At 35.4% G+C, this 12403-nt stretch overlaps 1 protein-coding gene across 43 annotated transcripts in view; it reads right to left on the reverse strand.

Annotated features, from left to right (window-relative positions):
- The window catches only part of GPC5 (glypican 5), a 765123-nt gene that overhangs the window by 485870 nt on the left and 266850 nt on the right, over positions 1 to 12403 (reverse strand). For all 43 annotated transcript variants that reach the window (XR_013945420.1, XR_013945421.1, XR_013945422.1 and 40 more), the window contains one exon: positions 4467 to 4587. Coding sequence is in view for 37 of the 43 variants with exons in the window: in XM_080577273.1 (XP_080433399.1) it covers positions 4467 to 4587 (121 nt within the window). In the remaining 6 variants the exon portion in view is untranslated. The remainder of the gene's footprint in view (positions 1 to 4466; positions 4588 to 12403) is intronic.

Raw genomic sequence — 12403 nt, forward strand, 5'->3', positions numbered from 1 at the left:
CACTGAACCCATTGTTGGCCTGCCGTGAAGACAAATGAATGAGGAAGAGCCCATCATTTAAAAAGCTCTCCAAAACACCAGACTGTACAAGTGAGGATTTTTACAAAAGAAGGTGACTTTGTCAAACCATTTTCATCCCTGACTGGTTCACCTGAATTCATGCTAGCTCCTCTAATTGCACTTCACTGCTGGGAGTACAAACCTGTGGAGTCCAGAGCACAGATTATAGCAGTCAGGGTCCAATGGAATCAAAAGTTCTATTGATTTTTGGTAAATCCACTATTTACAGAAAAAGAAGGAGGTTTACTGTGAGCCTCTCACAAAGGAGGAATGACATATGGGCCACTGTGGCATATGCTGAAAAGGTCTCTGTCATAAAGTTTGTGAACAGTTGTAACTTAACCCTTGCACAATAGCCCAGAAACCAAACCCTACTGGAAAGAGATGTTCTCCTTTAAACAACAAATTTAAGCAATGAGTTTAAAATTTTTAATTAATAGGACCTAGAAAACAGAGACTGTGTTTAAGCACCAAACATTTACATATTTTAAAGTAGATTCTTTGCTAGGGATTTTTACACACTTGTATATCTACCCAGTAAGAAAAGAGGAAATACTAGGAGACCCTTATTCTTTTCTGCAAGCAGGTCAAAATATTATTTGATCTATTTTCTCATGTACACATTAAAGATGACCAGGAAGCGATTTTTAATGTATCTGTTCTTCTTTTGCTACTTGATAATATTTAGTCATTTGTACAATAAATATGTATAGTCTGATTTTCTGAGAGCTTGCTAGGTCCTCCTTGAATGAGCCCTCTCTTTACATCTCCAAATATTAACTTCACTCCTACTCTCCTGCTCAGATCCTTGAAAGTACAAAGAAAAATGTAGTGCAATTGGTGAGAAAAGGGGTCATCTGCTTTGATGATAAAGAGAAAGGAACATTTTAGAAAGCAATGTATTTCTTCTACCTCTTCATAACAGAGAGAGTTACTTTTTCTGTTCTAGAAGGGCAAAATATAATCAGGGTGTATTTCTGAATCTGAGTTTAATTATGTATTCTAAATACCAGACTGGTCATCCTCTTCAAACTAGTCTTTCTATAATTTACCCTTTTTTTTTTTTAATGATTAGAAAAGACTACATAATCATAAAATCAGAATTGTGTCAGGAGCTCCCCAAATGTTTGGACATACCTTTTTGAGTTCCTGACTGTCTGAACTGTACCTAAGGTCTCAATCATTTCACGAAAATTAAAAACCAAACAAATAAAAATGTATCCTAAGTACTTTGGCCCAACTCAGACACCTGCAAAAGCAAAAGGCTTCATTTTCCAGTAGACATGAGGTTGTTTTATGGTTTGATAATTCTGTGGTGCAACATACCCTTTGAAAAAGCAGAATGTAGTAGTAGAATAAGAAGATACAGTGTACCTGCTAAATATTAGAATTAGAAAAGGACACATTTCTAGTTTGTGTTTTCCAACTGGCATCCTCTTGGAAAGGGCTCAGAAATATGACACAAGGCGAAATACTTCAGATCAGGCACTTAACTGCAGGTGTTTACAATGTAGATGCCAACATGTGGGCAATATACCCAAACTCATTTTATATAGTCTGAGGCTAAAGACCTACTTTTCTTATCCTGAAGCACACACTCAGATTTGGCCAAATGAACAGCTCTCTAAGTTTCATGGACTAGAGCTGCATGTGAGGGAAGCTTAAACACCTAAATGCGTGTCTCATTACAGAAATGAATCCTATCCCAGCTGCAAACAAATGTTCTATGTTACCACTGATTACATAATATTTCACTGCATTTCACCATGTTTATTGTGCGAAGTACCAGGAGCAAAACCTCTGATTCTTTTCTGGATACTGACATTCACCAAATGGTAGAGGCTTTTCATTCCTGAAGGTCTTGGTACCATGACAGGCTATTCAAGCAGAAGAAAATCAGACTATACTTATAGCGATACACACAGCTCTAACCGTGATTGGAAGGAAGGGCCATATCCTCTCATGGCATCATGAGACAGACAGCAATGTTGCTTTGATATCTTGTATGGTGTTTAAAGGCTGATGTGAAAGGTCATATAAACCTGAATTACCACTCATTTCCATTTCCTAACACAGAGAGTAAATTGCCACATTTCATGCTCCATATAAAACACAAATAACAAAAATGGACTTATTAGAAAGCAAGGCTACAGCAACATGGAATTTATATAGAAATATATATAGTTGCCTACACAAATAGAAGGTTACACATCATGTTGCCAGCCTTATAACTAAATTAAAGTATATAAACCTTTATAGATTACAGGTATTATTAGTTATGAAAAGTAGGACAAATATGATTTTTTTTCTACCAAAATTAACTGTTTAAGCTTTTGTATTGCATAATACTACTCAGATAGAGTGCTGGAATTAAGTAGATAGAACTAGGACTTATACACAAGAGGTGACACCACAATCCATTAAGCTCCCCTTATTTAATCTGTCCTTCATAAACTTAATACATGACTCACCCTTTTCATATCACAAAGGACAAAAAGGTGAGCGTTTGTATTTGAATCTCTAATTTACTCTCCCCATCCTCCTTTTCCAAGCGGTAAAAGCTAGAGAAGAAAGCTTTTTCTGCAGTTTCTTCAGCCCTTTTATCTGAGGAAAAACAGTTATATATTGGGTCTCTAAGGTATTTGATGCTCTCTTTATCCACTGACCCTATTTCCATACTCAGAGCTACAAGAAAGGAAACTATCACATAGAAAGATAATATATTTACAAGTTAGTAGGACTTGCAGTATGTAGATTATAAGTCCTTCTTTCCAAGACTCTCTCCAGTCTTCTGGGACAAGGACAAATAAGCTCTCAAAATGAAATGCCTTATAATGGAATTGTTCTATTCCATTTGTTTAGATCCTCACCCAAGGAGGAAACAACACAAATCCTAGCCTCTAGAGGAAAACAATACAATAAACTATACAGTGCAGGTTTAATATCGAAGGACAACATTCCTGACAAATAAAAGACCTTGAGACTTACCCAGTAAGATTTGCAACATATTTCTTTGTAGAGCAATTTTTAGTTCTTAATTAAGTCATAGCATCTATTTGGAGGCAAAATTATATTCATTTTCTTACCATGGTAGTCACCATTTTAATATGAAGTAGAGACAAAAGCATGCTGAAGCTGGAGGGCTAAATACAGTATTTCATTTTAGGAGGAAGGAATAATGACTGCCTTTGAGCTTGAATCGGGATTCCACTTACCCCAGAAAACAACCCTACTGATGGAAAAGATTTTATTTATTTATTTATTTATTTATTTATTTACTATTTCACCAATTCTTTCCTTTTGTTGTCAGTTATTTTTTTACCAATAGAGAAATAAGAACCCAGAGAGTTCACCATGAAGTTATCAATAATGTTAGAATGGCTTGCTTATTTCAACTCCAGAAACCATTTTGGAAACTGTACTTAAAAGCAGCTGTCAAGAAGATGGAAAAACAAAATTAAAGAAGCAGTCTTTAAATGGAACTAAATGCACTAGGCAAGGAAGGGCTGACTAATATCTCTAATTCTCGTGCTTGGAAAATGAGGTAGAGAAGGGGAATGGAGAAGGTAAAACTGCCAAGCTTGCATGCCCTCCCTGAATAGTCTCTTCACCAGTGCAGATGAGAAGTTGCTGGACTAGATGGGTCCATGGCAAGAAATGCTAATAGAGTAGTTCTTATCATTCAGTCTTCAGATCATGGTGGAAAATTTTATTTTCTAACTGAAATACAGAATTGCCAGCAAACTTATTGTTGCTTTCAACAGAGTCAGGTTTTTGTCCTGTAGTTATGGCTATCCATGATACAGATGATAACAGTATAACAAAACATACATGTAATCTTAAATGTATTACAGTTCTACAGTTGTGCAGGATCATATTGGAACTGACTGCTTTATAAGCCTTAAATTTAGTAACTCACAAATGAACACCAACTTCTTTAGCAAGCATGCTATTCAAACTTTCTGGTGTTTCTATGTTACTTATAAACAATAAACCTTGCAGCAAGATTGATTAAGAAAGAATCTCGATTTAGTATAGATGGATGAGGGAAATTATGTTTTATTGTTTATAAATGTTAACCCAGTTAATATCCCTAAATTATACTGTTTGTTCTTCTGTACACTTAATGAAATGCTGAACTGGTACTCACAGGTACAGGTGGCCCAGCTGACAAAGTCTTACTTCCTACACTCCTTAACCATATGCAAATTTTTGACTACATCATTTCCAATAACTGAAGTGAGAGGGAGCAGACAGGTTTTTGTTTGTTTGTTTGTTTTTTCTGGTGTTGACATACATTGAGCAATGACTTGAATTAACAATTACCCTTTAATGTACAGTAAATTCATACTTTCACTAGAGTTGTCTTTAATATTATACTATATTTATAAGTAAAAGAAGCTTACCTGAATTATATGTTTCAGCTTGTCAATAATTTGATTTATTACAGGATCTGTTCCTTTCACTTTTACTTCTGGATTCCCAAACTGAGCTTTGATTCCACTGCCAACCACGCGAAGAGTATAGCTATTTCAACACACAAATACACACACACAGATGATTTAGTAAGTTATTCTGCTCTCAGAGAGTCATCTTCTAGTTCATATTAACTCAATTCTCATGGCACCGACATTACATTTTAATGAGATGCATTAATTTTGTGCACATATTTTTAATAGAAAAGAAATATAGCAGAATATAATTACTTCATTCCACAAAGTTGTGTTATTTATTGTTGCTTTAATTTTACTGCAAACTTTAACAATAAAAGAGTTGTTTACATTTTGAAGGAAGAAACATTTCTCTCTGCATATTTTTTGTGTATGAACTGTCCTTCATTTTGGTTTTGTTAAATACAAGCTAAACAGTGATTACCTAAAAGCATGACATATCAGGTTAAAAACAAAACAAAACAAAACAAATAAACAAAACCCTCCACAGTCTACACACATGGTAGGCTCAGAACTATATCTGAAGTTTTCTCGTGTTTTTGTGAATGCACATGCAGCTAGAATATTTATTGCAGGACAACAGACAAATTGTGCATATATTATTTGACATTACATAACTGATACAAGTACAGAGTAGGACAAAATTTACTTCATAGACAGATATGTGCAAAAGAAACAATGGAAGACATATTCTCATTCAAGAAAGAATTTACATAGCAAGTAAAACATTGGTTCTAACATGCTAATATATCAAAACTCAAAATATAGACACTAAAATTAACCACTTCGCAGAATTCTGTGGCTTATGAAGATGTAATTCTACATTCAACTTCCTATTTTTTAGGTAATAGTCAAGTTATGCAAGAAAAAATGAATTGCTACGTTATCACAAATACTGTCCATTATGCAAATACCCTCCATATGTTATGTTTTGTCTGCATACTCTGCAAGAGGATAGCTCTATATATCTCTGTCTCAAAACTATTTTGCCAGCTGCTAAGCTGTAAGAAAAAGAAAGGAAAGAACACTATCAGGGATGGAGTACAGAAATGCCTAATTCCTGCCTACCATTACTGAATATGAGCAACACAGTATATTTGAATTCAGCAGAAGCTGAGTTTTATGAAAAACGTTGCAAGACCTCTAAGCTCAACAGGAAACCTTCCATATATGAAGCAATCATAGGAAGATTAGCCTGCTGCCTGAGTTTGCAGAAAGATGTGGAGTATAACTCTGAGGAGCAAGGACTGTTTGCCTTTTGGCCATCATATATGGAAAATGCCCAAGGAGAGCACTTTAATTTATTTATTTATTTATTTATTTATTTATTTATTTATTTTTATTTATTATGGATCTGTCTGACAGGTGAAATTGAGAAAAGGAATTACCAAACGGATGAAGGGGCTATGAGCTGAGTTATCGTTATTGGGAGTTAGCACACAGAAAAGAATATAGAAAGAAAATGAGAGGAAAACATAAAATGGCAAGAACAAAGAAAGAAAAAAAGGAGGATGGGAAAAAAAAAAAACTTGCAAAGTATATTCCCATTTTCCCCACTTAAGTATACTTAAGAGAATGCTAAATACCGAATGCTGTTCATTAAAGCCAGGTTGCCACATAGCAACATTTTTTTGTTGTTGATCTTTGCTTAAATATCACCTTAAGTGAGACTGAGGATATTTCTAAGAAGGCATACAATGATCCAGATACCATTCCTAAAGTGACATTGGCCATGTTCATGGATATAAATTTACTGTCGTACAAAATGACTCGTTTTCCATAGGACTCAGAGAGCAATTCGCCTACATACAAATGTTACAAGAAGATACATTTTGGACTGCAAAATACTTGAAAGGTGAATCAATTCTGAGGCACAGCAAAGTTTTCTCTGACTTTTAAGGCATCACAATCCAGCAGTCTTTGACTGTTTAAGTCCTTTAAAGCATTTGGTTTCACATAGAATGTTGTAAAATTCTGGACCAAAATACACCTCTGCATGTTCTATTGAGGGCAAATGTTCTATTTCTTCTGCACTCATTCAAGTTCACTACATGTAAATATACCAAATTTAAATTTAATTCTGTATCAAGATATTACATCAATGATTACCTGGGATTAGTCACAAGTTAAAGATCCCAGCTTTTTTCATTCTTCAGTAGAGCAAATACATTGTCAGCTGTATTCAACTAAAGTAAATACTAAAAGTAATATGCCCATTACTAAAGCCCTTACTGAGCCTATCACTGATCCAATAGCCATACTCTAACTTGGAATAGATGTTAATACTGCACGATCAAGATAGCAAGGCTTAATGAGCATAACATAGTTCACTGGAACATGGTAGTTGAAATGAGTTGTTTTTTTAAAAAATCTTCATAGCAGTGTTGAATACACTGATTATATGAATGGCTCATATTCTCCACAGTGAAGTATTTTGGTTTACAGCAGATTTGAGAAAATATTTAGCACTGCGATTTGAGTGGAGTCAACAATTTTTCTCGTAGCTCCTGAGGAAAGAAAGGAAGGAAGGAAGGAAGGAAGGAAGGAAGGAAGGAAGGAAGGAAGGAAGGAAGGAAGGAAGGAAGGAAGGAAGGAAGGAAGGAGGGAAGGAGGGAAGGAGGGAAGGAGGGAAGGAGGGAAGGAAGGAAGGAAGGAAGGAAGGAAGGAAGGAAGGAAGGAAGGAAGGAAGGAAGGAAGGAAGGAAGGAAGGAAGGAAGGAAGGAAGGAAGGAAGGAAGGAAGGAAGAAAAAGGAAAGAAAGAAAGAAAGAAAGAAAGAAAGAAAGAAAGAAAGAAAGAAAGAAAGAAAGAAAGAAAGAAAGAAAGAAAGAAAGAAAGAAAGAAAGAAGAAATAAAGACAAAGAAAGAAAGAAAGAAAGAAAGAAAGAAAGAAAAGGAAGGAAGGAAGGAAGGAAGGAAGGAAGGAAGGAAGGAAGGAAGGAAGGAAGGAAGGAAGGAAGGAAGGAAGGAAGGAAGGAAGAAAAAGAAAGAAAGAAAGAAAGAAAGAAAGAAAGAAAGAAAGAAAGAAAGAAAGAAAGAAAGAAAGAAAGAAAGAAAGAAAGAGAAAGAAAGAAAGAAAGAAAGAAAGAAAGAAAGAAAAAGAAATAAAGAGAAAGAAAGAAAGAAAGAAAGAAAGAAAAGGAAGGAAGGAAGGAAGGAAGGAAGGAAGGAAGGAAGGAAGGAAGGAAGGAAGGAAGGAAGGAAGGAAGGAAGGAAGGAAGGAAGGAAGGAAGGAAGGAAGAGAAAGAAAGAAAGAAAGAAAGAAAGAAAGAAAGAAAGAAAGAAAGAAAGAAAGAAAGAAAGAAAGAAAGAAAGAAAGAAAGAAAAAGAAAGAAGAAAGAAAGGAAGAAAGAAAGAAAGAAAGAAAAGAAAGAAAGAAAGAAAGAACCTTCTCCAATGCTTTCCTTCGGAAATCCATTTTTCTTAGTCATTTGCGTACATCAAAATAGATAATTCAGAATGGATTTACAAAGCTCACCTCCCTTCTTCCCTCCCCTCCTTCCTTCCTTTTCCAGCTGAATAGTGCAGTACATGGACAAGTGCTTTAACTAAACACAGGAATTTTTCTTCGTACTATATAACACTATAAAAAATTCTTAAAAGGTTATGGCTATCCATTCTTTACAGTGCTCCCATTTTCTGTATTGCAGCATGCAAAACTTATATTCCTCTTACTTTCTGTCACTCAGAGTTTTTCAATTAACACCTTTTATGAAATGCTACAAAACCAAACTACTGCACATTTGCCTATGAAATGCAGAACCATGTGAAAAAGAATCTTTTTTTTTTTTTTTTAAATTCAATTGGTAATACTCATTTCTCTAGCCATGCAGAAAGAAATAAGCCATTGTCTTGGCTACAGTTTTATTAATTTAGCTCAGCTGGGAATTATCTGACAATGACTCATTCAAGGCTGGCCATCATTCCATTTTCAGTTATTTCCACAATGAAATCTGCACCTTTGCACAACCAGTCTTTACTGTAGGACTAACTCTCTCCTTCCATGTGAGGGAAAGGGACACTGTCTTGAGAATGAAACAGATACTAGGAGTGTCAGTCATGTTCCCTAATCTTTTCAGAACTTTCATCCTCTACATTCCTCTTCAGTACCAATGTATCTCCTTGGGCTAAAAACTTAACTGTAGAAAGTGTTGGTTCCTTCTCTCCCACTCCTAGTCATTCTGTTATAGTCGCTTTTCCATGTTCTCTCAAATACAAGATATATATCTGCTCCTTAGGCAGAGAAGATCTAATGTCCAGTGTTTTTTGTTTGTTTGTTTGTTTGTTTTTTCCTACATGGTTGATTCTCCTTTCTCATGTGAAAATAAAATAAAGTAAAATAATAAAATAAAGTTAAATTAAATTAAAACACCCTTTTTCAAATTTACACATTTTCAGTGCTTTAAACCTTGTGTGGCCCAATGGCTCTTCACAGTTTTGGGTTGGAAGCCTCAAGTCGTCCCAGAAAGAGGCTCAAATTCCACTTGAATATTCTCTCAGTTCTGATGGCTAAGCCAGTTCCTATACAATGTTCAGATGTTCATACCCACATAACAGCACTGCTCATAGCAAATCTCTCTCAACCTTCACCTCTTTTGTTCTCTTTTGTGAGAAAATGCATCTCTGTACAGAAAGCAGATATACAGTATGAATGGGCATGCTCTAGTCTGGGAATAACCCTGTCCTTTCCTTCATTCTCATGCCTGCCCTTGCCGCTTTATAAAGAAATCGACTTTGGTAAGCATTTTATTGTTTTACAGTAACTATCAGGCTACTTTTCCTTCCTGTTGGGAAGGAAATTCATTCAGTCACTTGCCTGTCAAAGAACCTACTCACACTAGTTACCTAAGCTGCACCCTTGCTGACTGATCTGAGGTAGGGTTTGCTCTTCCAGTTGAGAGTGGGGAAGGGTTAGAAGCTGAAGCAGAGATGGCAGGTGCATTGATGCAGCGACAAGCAGCACACTAATGCTTGGTAATACCACCATTTTAAGTGTGTTAGCATTGAAAAAGCAGATCCTTAGGTACTAGAAGTAACAGGCTCTGTATTGTTTGGTGTTACTTGCTCTGAACTGTTTAGCAACATTCTTTCTACGTTATCTCTCTTGGCCTTTCTCTGACCCATGGCTGGTGTGATCCATTCCATCTCTGAGAGAAGTGATTTGTGATCTGCTTCCCAACCACCTGCAGACTCCTCCTCCACAACTATATTCCTAAGCAGAGCAGAGCACCTCCACAAACAAAACCTTCATAAATGCACTGTCTGCCCCCATAAAGTTCAAAACTTGCTCTGTGACAACTGACACATTCTAGCCCATCCTCCTGACATTTTTGTCTGTTACAGGCCCCATCATACTGCAAATAACACACAAGGTTACAGCCACAGTAACCACAAAGAAAGCTTTGTGTCCACGACTGATACAATCACTACTCATTTCAAATGCTTCTGATTTATCTTCAGGTCTTGATTTATCTTCAGGTCAAAAAAACACTTGTTTGGATGGAACAAAAATAATAAAATCCCATTTTTGAAGTTGGAAGCAAGAATGATTTTCTCCAAATTTGACAACACTGTCTTTGTGTACCAGTTCACAGAATAAATGTTAAACCAAGTTTTTCATGATGCATTGCTAAATGATGGAGGTCTCAGTATAGAACACATTGAAGTAAATGAACCCATCTGATTGCATTTTTTCCTGATATTGGAAATTCTAATCCGTGTTAAATTTACCTTCCCTGCAAAGTGATCTGGCTTTGAGCAATTGATATTAAAACCTATACTTTAACCTTGAGTCTTTTGTAATTACAGGCTCCAATAAGTAACAAGGCAGGTTGACCCCCTTTTTCTTTCTTCAGATTGATAATAAGGCATTGACAAAGCCTTATGAAGCATTGTTTTATTGATTCTTACCATGGAAGTAAATTTATGAATGTCAGCCTCTTGTTTAATATATATTTTTTGCTGATTGAAATGATATTTTTTGCATAAAAATTATAACCTTACTTATATACTGCTGTTTTATTTTCCACATATCATTGTGTTTAATTAACAAATATCTATAAATATAACATCTTCAAACACTCTAATGTGGACTAAATGATCTGTTCGAACTAAATGAGCTATTGGGAATCTAAGCCTGGTACACAAAACTTCATCCCTGTAGACTTTCATTTACATGCAAAATATGTTTCCATTTACTTGGCTGAAAAATATAAAAATCTCAGACTCTTGGTTTGAAAGCCTTCATTCATTATAAAGTTTTAATACAGCATTAATCACTTTCTGTTTTCTTTACTCCAAATGTGCAAATAATGGAAAAAAAAAAAAAAACATTTTAAGGACTCCCACAGAGGTAGACCAACTTGAGCAAGTGTTGCTCAAATTTGAATCCTGGGGAAAAAAAAAAAAAAAAGACAAATTTCATGCTAGAAATAATAGACCCACCATCTGTGCTCATTTCTGTGCAAATATGGTAATGTATCATAGCACTTTAATAGGCAGACTTGGTCCCCAAATACTATTCATTTTCATCAACACAAGAAAAAACTTTAAAAAGCACCAATATATTTGTATTCTATAAATATGTTTTAAAATGATGAATAACAAGTTGCCCATTCTCGAAGTTCAATATATGAATATTCATATAAATATGCTATTGCTCTTTATTGTATCTATGAATACAGTTTTTGATTTTTACATTTGATTGTATCAGTATCTCTATTAAAAGAGAAGGTCATCCCCTATTGGCTATCACTTGGTTCTTGTAATTGGAAAAGCTAATAGAAGTTTTATAGATATGAATTCTCTTGAGAATCTGCCAAAATTGTGGACAAAGTGCTTAAAAGATCTGTATCTCTATATTACTTCAACATAAATAATCTATATTATATTGTGATGACAACAAACACTGATATATTATATTTATTGTCAACAACTAACTGACCACGATTTTCCATTCCTTTGCACTAGCTTTATGGAGTTATATCAGCATAGAATCACAGAATCACAGAATCATTAGAATAGATGCAACAGAGTATGAGATTGATGCTAAAATGGGTCTGAGCCATAAAGTTTTGATCTAGATCCAAACTTCCCCAGAATTCAACAGGTAGTGCTGGCAGCATTTTCCTTCCTACATGTTGCCTGGGGAACAACCCAGAGCTGGACAACTGGACCTGCTAGGAACAGGTGCTACCAAGCTCTTTAAGACCCTAACATAAGTTTGAACAGTCAATAGCTTTGATAGGTGGTAAGGATCCTGAACTCCAAGATATCTCCAATCATTCTGGAATTCTTGACTCTTTATCCCAAACTGTGAACTTTTTTTGTTTGGTTTGGTTGGCTGGCTTTCCAGTTAAAATCCAAAGTTAAACACTTAAGTGAGAAGCAGGGTTTTCTAGCATGTTTGTAGGGCACAACATCATGTCTTCTGAGTCACAGCAGTATGGCATAGCCCTGCCACTTCACAACACAAGGAAAATTAGTGCACACGCTCCATAGACTTAACAATGAGTCCAAGGGATATCCATGCAGTATTCATCCATTAGAGATGGAAAGCAGATATACCAGTAAAGGGAAAGTAGGAGGGGAATATGGTTAGGATAGACTTGTTTCTAATAGACTGGCATCTAAACAGGTATATATATATATATATTTAAAAATAAATAAAAGAATAACTAATGGTTAAATAGAAATCTTATGTTTTTCCTTTTCCAACATAATAAGAACTGCAATGTAGTGAAGTAAATGTGTATAGTGCCAAGAAAAAGATGACATAGTCATGAAAAAGCCCAGATGAGATCTCAGGCTTAGTTTGACACTTTCTAATAATTGCACCAGTAGGACCCTCTCAGCTGTGGGAAAGCTGCATCTTTAAAGTATAGGAAGATTTCAA

The sequence above is a fragment of the Anser brachyrhynchus genome (genome assembly GCF_964034855.1).
Source record: "Anser brachyrhynchus genome assembly, chromosome: 1".
Lineage (NCBI taxonomy): Eukaryota > Metazoa > Chordata > Aves > Anseriformes > Anatidae > Anser > Anser brachyrhynchus.